Source organism: Anabrus simplex, chromosome 6, assembly GCF_040414725.1.
Source record: "Anabrus simplex isolate iqAnaSimp1 chromosome 6, ASM4041472v1, whole genome shotgun sequence".
Taxonomy (NCBI): Eukaryota; Metazoa; Arthropoda; class Insecta; order Orthoptera; family Tettigoniidae; genus Anabrus; species Anabrus simplex.
In genome coordinates, this window is record NC_090270.1 from 119,881,011 (window position 1) to 119,899,844 (window position 18,834).

An 18,834-nucleotide genomic window follows, 5' to 3' on the forward strand; every position below is an offset into this window, starting at 1 on the left:
ATTACCTTTAGTTTATTGCTACTATGGGAATGTAATCAAAGAATGGGCTGCCATGATCGTAAATGTGTCCTATAAAACATAGTAATACCGAATATAATGTGAATATTCTCATCAGTGTCTGAAGAAAGTGTCATATTGAAGACACTTTTTAAGCAGTATGGTAGTTCGCCCGGCTCCATGGCTAAATGGTTAGCGTGCTGGCCTTTGGTTCAAGGGGACTCGGGTTCGATTCCCGGCCGGGTCGAGCATTTTAACCTTAATGAATTGGTTATATCCACTGGCTCGGGGTCTGGGTGTGTGTGCCTTAAATAGAAATTGAAAGGAACAATAAGGAAGGAATGAGAATAGTAAGTAAGCATCAGAAAACAGTATAATAAAACAGAATCGAAGTTTGTTTTTCCCCGGAAAGGGGCACCGTGAAGCGGTACTTGGAAGTTACAGGGTTAAGACATCGCTGTTTCCGTTGCCTTTCGGTTCATATTTACTTCTTCAGACATCAATATGTCCTCCCATCAGTGATAATGGCATATTACAAGATGTTCAATGGAAATGCTTATGCATCGTTATGGAGAGTTCCGCAAAAATGCTGTCATCGCCGACCAAGACAGCCATGTTTGTTGAAGTTGTTGATATCCGCAGGAGGGATCCAGTCTTCATAGGGATCGATGGCCAACCTGCGCATCTCCTCCTTTACCTGCGAACAGACAAGATAGCACAATTGCCATATATTACAAAAATCAAATACAGTATTTTCACTACGCTGTTACAAAGGTTTCAAGCTTTATTAACTTTACTTTTTCTTCAATCATTCATGATTTTTAAATAGGAAAACAAGAACACTGTTCAGGACTGCTTTTTTAATGCTATTTGTTCGGAACGTCGACCTAGAAAGATCTCTTGCCCCTACTTGCAACATATGTGAGGAACCTACGTGTATTTTGTAAATGGCGGGAGTGTAAAGTGTTGAATGTGAGGACGACACAAACACCCAGTCCCCAGGCCAGGGATATTAATAATTTACAATTAAATACCCCTGACCCGATCGGGAATCGAACCCGGGACCGCCGGGTGACATTCGGACGCGTTGCCCACTACACCGCGAGGCCGGACTCAGGGATGGTTACTAGCTTCCCTTATCAAATATCTCGATATACACACAAGAAAAGGCTCTTATTAGGCCTATAATCATGATACCATTCAATACCTGAAATTATAATGTATTTCTTTCATGCGAACGATTTGTATCTTCTGCCGGCTCAGCAGTGTAGGGGTAGCGTGCCTGCCTCTTGGTCGGAGGTCCCAGTTTCCAATTCCGGCTAGATCAGGGATTTTTACCTGGATCTGAGGATTGTTTCGTGGTCTACTCAGCCTACGTAATAATAATTCTAGAGCTATCTCACGGTGAGAAAGTGACCCCGGTCTAGAAAACCAAGAATAACGTCACAATCTGCAGGCCTTCGGGCTGAGCAGCGCTTGGTAGACCATAGCCCGTGAAGTTTATAGTGTCGGTTGCCGGATATTTGCGGTCAAGGAGATATTCTTGTGGCCACTCACAGAAATTCCCCAGCAGTCACAGGGGAATTGTCGTCACTCCAGCAGGGGGTGGGTCACTTTATCTTAATCACGGGGTGTCCCCGCCAACCTGCCTGGGCTCCTACTCGCTCACTTCGAGAACAACATTCACCTTTCGGGCCCATTATTTAGAAAAACAATGTCTTAAAGCTGACGCATCGTTGAAACACGTTTAAAACCGGGCACGTTTTGCGTTCCACCTGCGATAACAAATGTGAAAATATAAATTACACATTCCAAACTTTCATGACATAAAGCGAAATGAAACGAGGAAAATGATGGTGTTATTGAATATTCTATAAGCCATAACTATGTTTCATAAATAACCTCCGAACTCGAGTATACCTAATAGTTTGGTCAACTAGAGTGATTATGATGACCGCACTTCTCCAGAGGCAGATACCTCTCGCAACTCGGCTGACAAAACCCGGGCACAAACACATCTCAGTGATTTTGTGGTGACCGCAAATCACCGTGACAGCTAATGTCTGGACACCATAGTGCAATGGGGTTTGGTTTGTTTTAATGTATCCTGTATCATATGGGAGTATTGTATTTCCCTAAAAAGTATTTTCTTTCCTTCGGCCTCTGCGCATTTCGGTTTGCTTCCCTGAGACATGCAATATGACCTGACACTGACTCTGGGTAGACCGCCGTGAATAAACAGTGAAGAAATGTTATCAACCTTGGTAAATACGAAGCAACGTTTTTTTTTGGACATTGTGCACGATGACTGGTGCGCGGAAGTACGACAAGATTAGTTTATATTTCACGTCAATTTAAATTCCTCAAATGCCCTTTCTTATCTTGCGTATTTGGAACGATGGACATTATCGAATCTTTAATCTAATGCCTAATATGAACGGACGTTCGTTGAACTTTTTCTCTCAAATAATAATAATAATAATAATAATAATAATAATAATAATAATAATAATAATAATAATAATAATAATAATAATAAATTTTTTTTGCGAGGGAGTGTGGAAAATCTTTCATAAGACGCTTGTGAGGGTCCGCACTCAACAAGTGTGTGGAGATTCTTACCCACTAAAAACCACACTCCCTTTTCCCACGACGTTTATCTCCGCCCCGGAACCGCTCTCGCATTACTTCAGGGCGGATGTCGTGCTTAATGCATCTTGTGCTTCATCTTCCTTCTTCTGCTTTACTATCTGTCGTAATCGTCCAGGTCCTTCTTCTTCTGACGCAGAATATTTTCTACGTAGACTGCCACCTGGTCCCAAGATTCTCGACTTCGTAGCATTACTGACACGATCCCTTCTGGCGTCAATTCTCCGTGCATAACTTCTAAGCATCTTCTTTGTGGCAGCCAATGAACACACACAAAGAAAGTATGTGATACGTCATCGATATCGCCGCAGTATATGCACACCGGACTAGTTGCTAGCCCTAGCCTATGAAGAAATTTTCGGAATTATCCATGACCTGTCAGGAACTGTGTGAGATAGTAGTTCACTTCACCATGATTTCGGGCAACCCATACGCCCAGAGAAGGTATCAGTCTTTTCATCCATTTCCCTCTAAAATCATCTTCCCATCTTGTTTGCCATCGTTGCATTCTGCGACTATGAGCCAAAGCCTTTGCCCTTTTCCTTCCTAGCTCTTCTTGTGTGAGCCAAATTTCTTGTCTTTCGAAGGCCAACAAGTCAATGGGAGCTACTGCTGCTACTACTAGAATCGCGGGTTCTGATACTGTGCGATATGCGCAAGCAATTCGTAAAGCTGCTCTCCGTTGTACAGCCGCAATTCTTCTCCGATATTTCACAATTTTTAACGATTCAGCCCAAATTTCCGAACCGTATAGCAGTATCGATTGAACAATTGACATGAGAAGCCGCCTTTTACTAGATATCGGTCCCTTGATATTTCCCATGAGTCTGCTCAGTGCAGTCATGGTTTTCGCTGCCTTATCTGTTACCCGTTGGATGTGGTCCCAATATGTAAGCTTAGTATCAAGCGTTACACCAAGATATTTTGTGCTCCTACTTGTTTCGATGGCTATCTGTCCGATCTGCATCGGTACAGCAGTATTAATCCTTTTCCTCGTCAGGAGGACAATTTCCGTTTTGTGATCTGCGAGTTCTAACTTGTGATTTATCATCCATTCTTTGACACGTCGCATCACCTGATTCAATTTAAATTGAGCCAGCTCTAGGTTACGGGTTACTATCACAGCAGCCACATCATCAGCATAACCCACAAGTTTTACATCTTCTGGCATCTCCAGCCGTAATAAATCATCATACATGATGTTCCAAAGGTGTGGTCCGAGAATTGAGCCTTGCGCTGCACCAGCTGTGAGCCGTTTTCTTCTCTGACCGTCTTCCGTGTCGTATAACAATGTACGGTCTTTCAAATAGTCTCGCAGTATATACATGAGATATTCTGGTAGCTTGAAAGTTTCTTCTAGAGCTTCCAAAATATCACTCCATCTTGCCGAGTTGAAGGCATTTTTAACATCTAGAGTCACAAGAAGCGTCAGTTTCCTAGAATAATGATTACCCGTTTGAGCTCGTTCTGCTGTCTTCACCACTTCCTTCACAGCATCTAGCGTTGAGTGACCTCTGCGAAATCCATGTTGTTGGTCGGATAGGTCGCCAGCTAATCGGACTGCTGCTAGTATTCTCGGTTGTAGAAGCTTCTCTAAACCTTTCCCGGCAGTGTCCAGCATACATAGAGGTCTGTAACCCCCAGTTTTCCCTTTACTGATCAGAACCAATCTAGCTATCTTCCAACGAAAGCTAAAAATTCCCGCTTTCAAACAATGATTATACATTCTCAACAGCAGCTGAGGACAAAATTCGGCTGCCACCTTTAGTACTTCTGCTGGAATACCATCTGGACCAGGGGCTTTCTTATTTCTAAGGGAATTAATTGCTGTTATCAATTCTTCAATTGTAAAAGGTGGTACATTGTCTAGTTCTTTCTCGGCCTCATCATCAATCCTCTCTGCATGATCAGGGAATAGTGTGTGTACTATTTCTTCCATGGTGCGTGGATCCATGATAGGGCTTGGTATCATCCCGAATTTCTTCATGACAATTTTATACCCTAATCCCCATGGATTTTCATCCACTTCCTTGGACATTGCCCACCACTTGTCGGCTTTACTCTTTTTAATTGTATTTCGCAGTCTTTTCTTCATAGTCTTATACTCTACTGAGAGAGCTGCGTCGTTATGTCGTGCTCTTTGTGTCCTTCGTCTGAGTCGCAGGCATTGTTTCCTCAACTCAGCAATTTCTTCATTCCACCAATATGCTGGACGCTTGCCTCTCCGTTGTTTGATTCTGGTCATAGATGCGTCGCATGCTTGCTGAAGGAGTCTCATGGTGTGTTCCACGCATTTATTAGCAATAATGCTTCTTTTGCCTCCGTGACATGTATCCGTCATACAATCCATTCCATTCTGTATTACTTCATGAAATTTTTCTCTGTCCATAGTGGCTATGTTCCATCTTTCTGACTTGGGCGTGGTAATCCTTAGATTCGGAGTCTCTTGAAGTACACGAAAAGTGATATACTGATGATCGCTTCCAGTATATTCTTCAATTACTCGCCATTCAGTTATCCTAGACGCAATGTCTTCAGAAGCAAAGGTTACATCTGGTATGGTTCCCTGACACCCTGGTCGCCGAAAGGTTGTCACATTACCAACGTTGATAACCATTAATCCCAATCTCGCGACCATCTCCATTGTACGCCGCCCTCTAGAATCTGTTTGAGGCATGTTCCATTCAACTGCTTGAGCATTAAAATCACCAGCAACAACTAGGTTAGTGTTCATCCCTTGCAGAGTATCTTCAAGCCCATCTAGTTTTGTCTGGAAGTCAGAAATAGCCTCGTTCGGGGTAAAATAACAGCTGGCAAAAATTACCTTCTCAACTTGGACCCAGACGAAACCATCTCCGCATCCTTGATTTGTAACTGAGTATTTTCCAAGGTCTGGTACCCATATCGCAGCTGTCCCTAGATTGTCTCAAAACCAGCCTGGTTGTTCTCTGTCTTGATATTGTTCGCTGAGAATCAAGATGTCTGCTCCTATCTCATAGATTATCTGCGCCAATAGATCATTGGCAGTTAGACTCCTGTGTATATTGGCTTGAAGGATCTGTACCATTCACCACTGCTTTTTGGCCTTTTCTAGTGCTTCACGAAACACAATACACTTGCCTGAGCCAAGAGCATGATGTCGTTTTGGCTCTTCAACGCCCATATCTGTGCAAATTATGCATCGTGGATTCGTTTTGCATCCTACTGCCTTGTGACCAGCTTCTCCGCACTTAAAGCAGAGCTTACTTCTGTCCAATCCTTTACAGTTTCGTGCTTGATGCCCATATGACAGACATCTAAAGCACCGAGGAACTACGGCCCACCGTCTTACTCTGCAGTATAGCCAGCCTAGTTTAATTTTGCCTATGTCTAACAGCTTTCGTGCCTCGCTATCTTCTATCTCCACGATGGCGAGTTTTTGTCCCCTGCTGTTCGGATTTGTGATTGAGACCTTCAATTCTTGATTAAAATTTTCTAATTCACGTCTTACAGCCTCCTCTACGTCGGAAATAGTGGTGGCACTGTCCATATCCCGAATTTCCAATGTAGTTCTAGGCGTCAAAACCTTTACTTCGCCATCATGTCCAAGAGCGCCTTTAAGTGATTTATTAAAATTGTCTCTATTCTCCTTTTCCGTGGCCTTATTAAATTCAAGAAGAACTGCTCCAGACATAGTTTTCCTGATCGATCTAACACTGGCGCCACTGTCTTCTGGGTTCACCTTGCTGCGGATATCCTTCACAACATCTGCAAAAGTCTTGCCATTCATCGGTTTAATAAGTACGGCTTCTGGGCGGCTTCTTATAGTTGAACGTTTCCGTTGCTCGTTCTTTTTAACAGTTTCAGATACCGGTACTGGTTCAGGTTGAGTACCTTCATCTTCATCTGCCTTCTTCTGCCTCTGTTCCCTCTTCTTCTTCTTCTTGGATAAAGCTATTTCCCAGTTATCCTGTTCTACGTTTCTGTTTGCGGTGCTCTGTTCTACTTTCTCTTGATCGGTCAAATCCTTTTGCATTAATGCTCTAGTTGCTTTCCAGGCTTTTCTGTTAGTAGATCCCGCATCTAGGGCTTCCTCCAATTTCCTTAAACCTTGCTGAATTTCAATCTTCATATTTTTCTGCTGAATTGCAAGAATACTTTTCAACAGGCCCCTGGCGATTTCCAGTTGTTCTTCCTCTTTTAGCATATCCTCCATAATTTGTTGAGTGATATCAAGCCTCAGATTCGTTTCCGCATTCTGCTCAATACTTCTATTGCATGTATCATGCGTGCGCTCCACGTCCATGATATTGTGGCCATGTTCCATAGATGCTGGATTCAAATCCTCAGAGTCGCACTGGATTCCAGCTCCCGACATCGTGCCGTGAGTAGGGAGTCCAGCTGGCCGTGACTCAGGTCGCAGAGATATATCTATTCTCTGTTATTTTCTATGACGAAACTAGGTAACCTTTAAACGCATTTTCACTAACACACAATGTCAATGTTTTGAACTTTTCACCCACTACCGTAGTTTATCCTATTAAATATTGAAAGCACGGATATTAAATATTACTTACACTCACATTCCATGTCAATATCCGGGTGATTACCAACGAAATCTTCGATCATTTCATTTTCTATGATGAAACTAGAACTAGGTAACCTAAAAACGCATTTTCACTAACACACAATGTCAATATCTTGAACTTTTCACCCACTACCGTAGTTTATCCTATTAAATGTTGAAAGCACGGATATTAAATATTACTTATACTCACTTTCCATGTCAATATACGGGTGATTACCAACGAAATCTTCGATCATTTCATGCACAACAGACTTACTGATCTTGTCACTGCCAAGACACTGCCAATAATAATAATAATAATAATAATAATAATAATAATAATAATAATAATAATAATAATAATAATAATAATAATAATAATAATAATAATAACTTCTCACCGAGTGGGTTGGCCGTGCGGTTAATGTCGCGCAGCCGTGAGCTTGCATTCGGGAAATGGTGGGTTCGAATCCCACTGTCAACAGCCCTGAAGATGGTTTTCCGTGCTTTCCCATTTTCACATCAGGCTGTGCTTTAATTAAGGCCACGGCCGCTTCCTTCACATTCCCAGCCCTTTCCTCTCCCATCGTCGCAATAACACCTATCTGTGTCGGTGCGACGTGAAGCAACTTGCAAAAACATGTATACTCTACTATCGGCAGTCCTGAAGATACACTCATATTTATAAAAAATAGAACACCTTGAAAGACTAGATATAGGAAGTTCATATACACAGGATATGTTCATTCGTATGTTCTGCAGAAACAATTAGCATTTCAGTCACCTAGGTTCAGCATGTGTCCTGTTGCTAGTAGGCACTGGGTCCTCCATGGACACTGGTAAATTGTTCCATGCGTGATGGCATCGACGCGTATAAGGCGCGAATGGCGTCCTGAGGTATAGCCGTCTATGCTGCATTCAACTGGTTTCACAGTTCATCTTTGATGGTTGGCATTGCGTCACAGCGCCTCACCCTTCGGTTCACCATTTCCCACACATTTTCGATTAGCGACAAGTCCGGCGATCGGGAGGGCCAGGGCAACAGTCTGACATCCTGTGACAACAAGAAGGCACGTGCTCGTGCAGCAACATGTGGCTGCCTGGGGTGTCGTGCAGAAAGGGTACGGCTACGGGTCTCAGGAAGTCATTCACGTAGGTCAAACTGATCACGGTGCCCTGGACACACACCAACTGTGATTCCTGGTTGTACCCAATAGCACCCCGCACCATAAGGCCTTGAGTTGGCGCTGCATGTCTTGTGCGAACGCAGTCAGTATGATACCTCTCCCCCTGTCTGAGGGATCCAAAATGCGGTCATCATTTTCGATGAAAACAGAACCTGGATTCGTCCGAAAACACTATCTGCTAATATTCCACTCCTCAGTGACGTCGTTCCATACACTATTGTAGACTAGCATGCTAGTCAAAGGTAGACGGAGAAGTGGACGACGCGCCGGTAACCCAGACAGTAATACACGGTGACGGACTGTCACTCCTGATAGTGTACGATGTGTTACACTGTTCCACCGTTGCGCCAGAGCCGAGGAGGACGCAGATCTCTCCTGCAATACCATTCGGATGAGGTGTCGATCTTCTCAGGGGAGGGGGTCTGGGTGGTGCGACCAGACCCATCTCGTCGTGTTCTACGGCCTCCTGTGAACCATTCTGTACTCACCCGCTGCACTGCCGACACATTTCGTCCCACACGATCAGCAGTTTCCAATTTTCCGTATGGTTCTTTCAGGCCAATAATGAGCCCTCTTTCAAGCCCACTCATTTGACGGTACGGTTCTCGCATATGTCTGCGAGGCATCCTGCACGTCTGCTCAAGTCACACTGATCAATTACCTTCGGTTTATGGGGACAACGGGAGTCGCAGACACATTTCACCAGTCGGGGGTGGTGCGCCAAATATCCATGTGGACGCTGAACCTGGGGGTCGACGTGGTTCAATTGCTAATTATTTCTTGCAGAAATGTCCTGTGAATATGAACTTAATATCTCTAGTCTGTCAAGGTGCTCTTGTTTTTATGAACATGAGTGCAGTTTTCCGTGCTTTCCCTTCTTCACACCAGGCTGTATCTTAAATAATTAAGGTCATGGCCGCTTCCTTCCCGCTCCTAGCTCTTTCTTATCCCATCGTCGCCGTAAGACATATCTGCGTCAGTGCGATATAAAGCAAATTATTGAAAAAATGCTAGCAAAAAGTAAAATTATTTCTGTAGCTTTTTCCTCAAATCCTAGCATGTGTGAAATTGGCAGCGCTTTACGGGCAGATGGCCTTCCTGATACAAACGCCATGTGGAACAATGTATTGTTGTACAGGTTCTTATTTGTTGTTGTGCTCCTCAATAAATAACTATGATATGGTACCTCTGTATGTCAGGAACTCTTTGGTCCGAGGAGGTACAAAATTTTTTAATGTTTTGCCTCCAGTAGGTGGATTCTCAAAAATGTGTATGTGCATATACTGTAGATGCATGTTTTATCAGCGTAGAAATCTACAATATTCAACCTTCCATGTGCAATGAAAGGAAAACTATGGCCATAACGATGCAGTGACCCACGCCCACATCGATCTAATGTGTGCTGTCATCACGCAGCTAGATAGGAGTGTAGCCTTGCCACTTTGCATCATAATTTTAAAAATATTTAGCATAATAATAATAATAATAATGGACGTCTCACTCTATTTGTTACTGATCGTAAAAGTGGGGAGTTGGAACTTCTGCTGCGTAGCTACAACGCCAACACCACTTTCAAAATACACATTTTTTCTTTACACGAGAGTCAATATCTCACCATCAGATAGCTCCCCAATTCTTCCCATATGCGATGTATGAACTCTGAACTATCCTTGATGAGAAGATAAAATTACTTAGCCTGGCAGGGAATTGAACCCGGGGCCTCCCGGTAAGAGGGAGGCTCGCTACTCCTAAAGGGTGGGGCCGGCACACTTCCCTCTTCTCTAATCTAAATAGCCTCACTTAATAAATACATATTTCTGATCATTTCTAAAACGAAGTTCCTTAGATTATGTTAAGCCTTTTAAATAATGCACCTGGTTCAGATGTTCTTGAGCACCTCCAAATCTTCAGTGTTCATTGGTATACAACGTGATATATTTGTTACTGGTGAAATCCACAATTGTAAACGAAATATGTTTCAAAGTTTGTTTATGATCCTTAAATATACAGGATCACAAATCTTCATTCCTTCAAATACAGGGTCTCCCATATAAACCCAATCCGAACGCACGGTGTTCGTACTCTGCGCTATGGCACCTGCAGTATGGGAGGCGCGCTCATAGTTCTTGACCTTGCAAGCAGCCTGCACGTGTTCGACCTCGCAAGCATCAGTCGCCAGTCTGAATCTCAGTTCTTAACATGGTGAGATTGTTATCATTGCAACACCGTATTTTCGTATGTAAAAGTTCTGGTTTCTTCTTAATGGTCTTGTAAACAGTCAAAACTCTCGCTAATAGTTTGCAGAAAATCCTAATGATGATTATGAAATCCCTCATTATAATAGGAAGATTGCTTTTTGGTTTGCTGTTAGTGCAAGACGAATAATTGGGCCTACTTTTTCGAGATGGTGGTAAATGCAGAGTGGTGCCAAGATGAAATTTCTGACACCATTCTTCCATCAGTATACGGAACGGGTGGTTTCAACAAGATTCAGCCCCTGCTCATACAGCAGAAAATTCCCCTCTTACAATCTCGGAAGTGTTTGTAAACAGAGAGATCAGTGTTGCTCTATTTCCCCTTCGTTCTCCAGATCTAACAGTGTGTAATTTTTACTTGTGGGTTAAACTGAAAGAAAAAGTGCATCGAACAAATCCTCACACATTGGAGGAACTGAAATAAAATATTACGAATGAAATCAGAAACAAACAGTGGAAGAACTCACTCACGTGTCCCAGAATATGGTTCCCAGATACAATGCCTGTATAACCCAGTAAGGACGACACTTCCAGCACATTTTATAAGGTAAGATTTAAGGTGGCTGCCATGGTGCACAGTACAAACAGAGTGCGTTTATATGACAGACCCTGTACAAGTCTATTCATAATTCTTTATGAACCTGGTATTAGAAAAGTCTCATCCGTATCAACTAAAATCGTTGGTGGTGTTATTTGAGGATCCAACCAGCCATTACCGGGCGAGTTGGCCGTGCGCGTAGAGGCGTGCGGCTGTGAGCTTGCATCCGGGAGATAGTAGGTTCGAATCCCACTATCGGCAGCCCTGAAGATGGTTTTCCGTGGTTTCCCATTTTCACACCAGGCAAATGCTGCGGCTGTACCTTAATTAAGGCCACGGCCGCTTCCTTCCAACTCCTAGTCCTTTCCTATCCCATCGTCGCCATAAGACCTATCTGTGTCGATGCGACGTAAAGCCCCTAGCAAAAAAAAAAATAGCAACCAACCATTAAGTGGAGAGTAATGAAACACTTACCTTTTCTACTCTCCTGAGTACCCTGAGTATATTTTTCCCCGCCAGTTTCTCCAGTTGGCTCATGGTCCATCCTCTAGTACGTGCCAACTCTGCCAGCAGATACGGATAACGGGATACGTCCTCCAAACCTACAGGTGTCCTGGAACATAATTAAAACATGGAAGGTCAAAGGATTGCACACTTCTGAAACTCAATCTCAGGATTCTATAGCCCGGCCAAAGCGAAAACCTTCAAGCCATTAACAGTCCTTTGAAAGTATCACATCATACCTTCATTTCCTTCTACAACACTACAAATGTCTCCATCACCTACGTAGAGGAAATATAAACAAAATTAAACGTAAAAAAGGTTACATGTGTCGAGTTTATGATAAATGATCTTGAGCTAAGTCAACGCGATATTCCCCCTCTTGGATCTTCGCCCCCACCTCCCAACGGCTAATGTGTTGTGAGACGGCGGGGGTGGGGGTGCACTCCAACACCGATTCCCTTCCTTTCTTTTCTTTCCCCTCACCTCTCACGGAATCCTGTAGAATAATGAGAGAGGGAAATAACTCCCAGGCTTCCCAGTCGGAACACCAAACGTAGTATCCTCTCATCTTCCCCTCCCCACTACCCCTGTAAATTCAGACCTGAATTACCTTGCTTGAGTTAGGTCACAGGTTCTCCTATCATTTCGATGACTCAACTCAAAGAATTATCTTGCAAAACAAATTCGCAACACGTCTTTCTGTCTCCCACTCAGTTCATTTTATATACTTAAACATCACAACAAGCCACCGAATGTTTACTATTGCGCAACATCACAATCAATCAGCAGAACAAACGCGAACCCCTACAAAGGTTAAGAAAATATAAGAAGCAGATATTGAAAAACCATCATTCTTTTCCCCTGTTAAACCCTTCACTCCTATAAATATTCTCTACTCGTAATTTCTTTATACATAAGCTCCTCACTGCACTTAAATATTTGCATACACTACCCGCACATTTCCATTCTTTCACAAGCCGCACAATTTTTTGTTCATTGCCAGTCTGACTTAACTTGTTTATCTGATTCACTCTCACCCCTTTGTTTGTTTACACTCGAATATCAGATGGCAATCCGCCCTCTCGTCACCACACAAAAAGCATATCATTGTATCTTTATTTCTTATACCAGCCCAGCAATCACCATAAAAAACACTTCTAAGCCATCTGTCTACGTTGCTAATTCTTATCCTATTAACTAAACTAATCCTATTCAACATGTCTAGTGTCGGTGTTTTCCAGTATTCCTCCCTCAAAGTTTGCGTCGTATTTCCTTCACCATCCTTGTAACAATTCTCCATAAGTCTCTACCCCTTGTACTCCACTCTTCAGACCACTATACTAGACTTAAATAAAGTTGGCGTTTGACAGGTAAGGTTGGAGGGAGGAGCACTGCACGTGGCATTTCACGATGTTGCCACATTCCAGCATTCCTTTCTACATACTCGTACCCCTCACTTCCGGCTCACTTGTTCCCTCCTTCATTCTGACCGCTGTGATCTGCTGTAGACTACCTGGCCAGGCGGTGTCGTCCCATTTGTGATCACTCTTATACAAACAATCAGGTTCTTATCAGTGACAGTGACAGGTTTGGCAACTCTCAGCAAGACGAGCTGCCCTGAAGTTTTATCTCCATGGCAACCGCAGTCGCCCCACCCTCGCTTCCATGGCAACCACACAGCCACTCCCTTTATCTCGCCTCGGCAGGCAGTAAACCGACCTCCCTCCAAGAAATGTCAGACGCCAACTCTTATTATTAGCAGTATAGTACCCTAATCCCAGATATTCCATAATCCCTTTTTTTACCTTATTAGCCCAGCATTCACTACACCTACTTGCAATCTGATGCTAGAAAGCAGCTTGCAACAGTAAGCCACCTTCCCTTCTCCTTAATCGCCACCTATATCTCAGTACCCTCTTAACAATTTTCCACTGCCATATACTCCCCGGAAATTACTATCGCCTCAGAACTGGCAGTGCAAATCGGAACATTCATCACCGTTTTATTGAATCTATTAGCTATCTGATTTCTCTTATCTATATCCCTTTCAACCCCCTACACCTCAGGATAATAAAGAACTCTGCTTAGGACCACCGTTTTAGAAACCATCCTCTGCGTTTCATACCTTACTCCCGAGAATTTGCTTTCCAATATTTTTGCGACCGACATAGCTGCTCATCCTTTTCACTTAGCTCTGTTTATCTGGTCCTCTCAACCCCTATTTTTTATAGAAATATCCTCAGATATTCCAACTTATCCACCTCCTCAATTATCTCACCCTGAACTGTCCACTTCCTCTTGATCTTACTAGTTTTATATTTCCGGTCTACCAACACCATAGACTTGTTACATTTTATTTACAACGCCCAGTTATTAGCATATACTGGGACCGCATTTAGGCCTTTTTGCAAAACTCCTCCGATAACGTCGTCTTCAAAAATCAGACCTGGGATATCTAGCTCGCCTAAGACAGGATAGGCCCATTCATCCCCACCATGGCCGTGCAAAATATCATTTATTAATATTAAAAATAAAATAGGGGTAATTTGCGACCCTGTTTCAGACCCATGTCACATTCAACTAGCTCAATTACCACACCTTCCTCAACCCGAATTCAGCAGTATACAATCCCATATTATCATTATTATTATTATTATTATTATTATTATTATTATTATTGAATATACCATTACAAACGCTATTTTACAAGTAGTGAACCCATGGCCTTGGACCACCAAGAGTTCAACATATAGCCTCTATCAAGGGTATCATTTTTCGTGAGAAACCAAGCATTCGTAATTTTTCAACCATCGAAATTCGACTCACTCTATCAGATGCCTTTCCGAAATCAGCAGCAGCTATAAACACTATCCCTTCTCAAGAATCATCCTACCTATATATCCTGAGTTACTCAACCTAACCTCTCAACATATCAGCTAAAATGCCTGTGTAAATCTTACTCCACGAATCCAGGAGATTTATTCCTCTATAGTTACTCGTAAGATTTATATTTCCTTTCTTCTTGTAGATTGGACATATAATTCCCTTTTACCATTCTTTTAGAAACTTCCCATTCTTAAATACCTTATTAAATACCTTTACCATGCCCTCCCTCATCTACCTATTGTACCAGGAACAATTTTAGCCAGGTACATTATTTTAAAGATGCCGGAATATTTGGAAAAACACGGCAGTAATATGTGTTCATGTGCCCGACATCTTATGTGAGCTCGATACGAAGTTCTTCGCGGCAAGCAGGACACGTCACGAGCGATGAACCTGTGGGTGACGTCAGTACCACATATTGTATGCCTTTCTCAGAATGTACTAGAAACAAATTTTCTAACTTTTTAACCGATGAAGATATAGAAATGAGACATACTTCGTCGTGTAGCTAGTGTTCTGAATCTCAATCTCAATCTCAATAAATTCCATCAAGGCGTTCAAGAGATATTAGCGAGGAAAGAAGCCACAGTTTTTCCTAAGTGACGTGGCGAGTTACCTTGGCCTTACGGAATATAAGCAGCGGACCAGACCGTAGCAAACCAGTCCAGCCCTTCACAGCTGCTCGCGACAAGTGAAGTCGAACTCAGTGTTCATTCTGCCGGAACGCCGTAATACTTATATAAATTTCGACAGCAAGTTGACACTTAGTTTATGTGAATACCAGTGAGTAAGCTATAAATTGTTCGACTTGCAATTCGTCAGGGACATTCGAACTTCGGAAATTAACGTGTTTGTAACATCGAAGTCATAATACTTGTAATATTTCGCCAATATTTGAACTTACCAAATATCTCGATTTTCGTGTGAATGTATGTGTATGTTTAGTCCTCAGCCCGAAGGCTGGTTGGATCCTCAACAGCTCCGCCATCAGCTGTCATCGATGGCCTAGGCGTCACTGAAGAGGCGTACTAGGGAAATGAGGAGTGAGGTAGTTTCCCGTTGCTTTCCTCACCGAGCCAGAAGTTGCTATTACATATCAGTCTGCCAAGCCCACTGAAATACATGCACCAACCGACCCTATGCGCAATATTTTCACACCATCTATAGCAGGGACCGGCTGAGGATGGCATGGCGTTACTAGCATCACTCATACCTCAGTCACCTTCATTTTATCAAAGCCAAGAATAACTTTAACAAACTTGAAGTTAGCACGGCTACTTTAAATTGTAATGGTCTTGAACTGTTTCAACTTAGAACATCGCGAGTGTAGGTTTGCAACACATTGACTATTTTGAGTATTATCAAAGCCTAAAACACTTTCACTTCTGCATAAAGACAGTTCACTAATTAGTTTAACAGACTGTACCATTTGAAACATCTCGTGTGAATAGACTGTCTAATGAACTATAAATATGCCGTAATACATTACGCATACTTCGTAATTCAGTGACATCGTGACAATAGGATTCGTACACGAATATTTAAGGAACTATGATAGGGAGAGGGAATATTACGATATATTACAAGAGACAGCTATTTATTTATTTCTTTACTGTGAAAGTGAGTCATGATAATCTGTGTTTCGAATGAGAGTTATTTCTGAAAATACGAACGGTGTGCAGTAAGTGTAAAAATGAACTATGCATGGAAGTGTGTTTTCTCATTTTCCAATTATCGCAACTTACGTGAAGAAACAGTGCTTCCGTACATTTCTCATCTACTGAATGGTGATTATTTCTGAGACAGTTATAATCAGTTCTAACAGCACAAATCAAATGGTGCACATTTCAACCCAGGACACTCTATCGGTGGCCTGGTCAGATGGACTTTCTCGTGTTAAAGCAACTCTTTTATTAACATGAGAAATCCTGACTCGAAACGACGGAGACCGACGGAGATCGACGGAGATTTGATGAAGATCAACGCGGAACGTGGACTTGGTACTACGAGGGACAGTTCCAGAGACGTGGTACTATGGAACATCGTTGTGCTTGCTGTTAGCTGAGTTCCAGATTGCTGCTTGCGGAGCAGTATTCAACAATTCGAACTCAACAAGAAGACGTATGTCAGGTAATATAAGTGTCTTTTCATTCAGAAACTTCTGACTTTCAACAGAATTCTTATAGACAGTGCCATTACTGACAAAGATCAATAACTCAATTCAAAAGCTCGATTACTTAATATTTCTATAAACTTAGAAAATTAACGCTTTACAACACTTAAAAGTAAAGACAGACTTTTAGAAGACAGTGTGCTCTCGTAATATCGTATGTTCTCACTTGTTGGAACTTTATAATTTGAATTCAGTGCTTCATTCATAGTAAAAGCGTACCATAAACTCTTAAATTGCAATATTCGCGTAAAGTATATAATAAGTTACGTAAAATAGGACAATACTCAGAACTTTCTACCAGAAGATCGGATTTAATTTCAAGTGTTTTGTATTTGAGTATAAATAGTTTGGTGTGTTCACAAGGAGAAATCATAAAATTTACTTTATTTAATTTACGTAGAAAATACATTCTGAAATCACAAGTGCTACTAGAAAGGACTACGATTTCTTACTTACTTACTTACTTACACCATGATTTATTATTATTTACATCAAGAAAGTCATGGTGGACATATAATTGAAAAGAACATTATTCAGTTGGATTTTATACAATCAACATATTTTTTTCGATACTTTGTTGTTGGAATTAGGGTATATTTTCCAATAAATGTCTAGGATCACTACAATTCAGCGATATAATAAGGTAACTTTTCATAGATTGAATAAATGGAAAATATTTATAATACATATTATTTCGCCTTACTATCCTCCCTCTCTGTACCTTCTCCTAAGGACTAGGCACCCCTCAGAACAACCTCATGCTCTTTGAAATCAATTTCCCTTGTACACTATTTTTCACTGCTTCTTTCCAAAATACGTTACTTATCCCATTCTACCTCCTGCTGACTTGCTCTTTATTTTCCCTGCCTCTTCCAATATCTCCTACCCTGTTATCTCTTTATCCAGCTGATGATCTCCAACACAATAGCCTCTGCATGGCCAATTACCTTCTTGTTTGTCTCCATCTGTGCCCCCAGATAATAATTTAAGAAAGTATTCCACCCAATCTTCGCAGTCTATCTTCGTATTTACCTACCTCCTCACACATTGCTAATTTTATTCACTCTTTTCCAAACTTTATCTGATTGATTCAATTCACATTCTCGATTTATCGCCTCCGTCTGTCATGATTTCTTTCTCTCAAGAATTCTGGCCTTATATTATTTTCTTAATTCGCAAAACTGCTCCCTTTTCTCGGTCCCTCCATACTTTCTGGACCCCTTTAGCGCTTTCATAACTACTACCCTTAATTCCTTGCTTTCTATATTATATCAACTTCCTCCCACTTCTTTTTTTCTATTACTAACCTTTGCTATCCTAGCTACGCTTTTTATCGGGTATTGGATTAATTCAATCGCCCTATCCACATTTCCTTCCTTTAACGCCACCTCCCATCCTACCTTAACCATTTGCATGTCATTTTCTAGCATCTTCTTTTGCCCCATTTTTATCTCATCGGACCATGTGTATTTAGGATATCTCTAAATCTTACCAAGCCTCTCTTACTGCGTCTTCTATTTATCTCCCTCTCATCACTTCCTAACCTAATATATACCGGACTATGATGAGACTCTATCCAATCCCCTAATTCAGAAGTCTTGATTCTATCAAGCAAATCCTCCATGCTGACTACCAAGTCTATCACACTCCACACCCCCTGTGGCATAATTACACTCATGTATTAAAAACCAAAACACCTTGAAAGACTAGAGATAGGAAGTTCATATTCCCAGGACATGTGCATTAGTATGTTCTGAAGAAACATTAGCTTTCTAACCCTATCAACCCTCAGGTTCAAGGTCCAAATCGATATAACGGTGCACCACCATCGACTGGTAAAATGTGCCTGCGGCTCTCGTACATATAAACCGAAGGTAATTGATCAGTGTGACGTGAGCAGACGTGCCGGATGCCTCGCAGACGAATGAAAGAACCGTACCGTCAAATGAGTGAGTTTGAGACAGCGCATTATTGGCATGAGAGAACGTGGTACATCCATTCGGCATTTTTCTGCTCGTGTGGGACGAAGTGTATCGGCAGTACAACGGGTGTGTACGGAATAGTTCACAGAAGGCCGTAGAACACGACGAGATGGGTCT

General features: G+C 42.0%; 1 protein-coding gene across 1 annotated transcript in view; it reads right to left on the reverse strand.

The window, feature by feature from the left end:
- Nucleotides 1-583: 583 nt before the first annotated feature.
- LOC136875891 (dipeptidase 1-like) overlaps nt 584-18,834 on the reverse strand; it is a 164,269-nt gene continuing 146,018 nt past the window's right edge. The window contains exons 12-13 of the mRNA XM_068228242.1: nt 11,647-11,785; nt 584-694 (exon numbers count right to left, since the gene is read on the reverse strand). Coding sequence (XP_068084343.1) covers nt 590-694; nt 11,647-11,785 — 244 coding nt within the window. The 3' untranslated portion in view covers nt 584-589. The remainder of the gene's footprint in view (nt 695-11,646; nt 11,786-18,834) is intronic.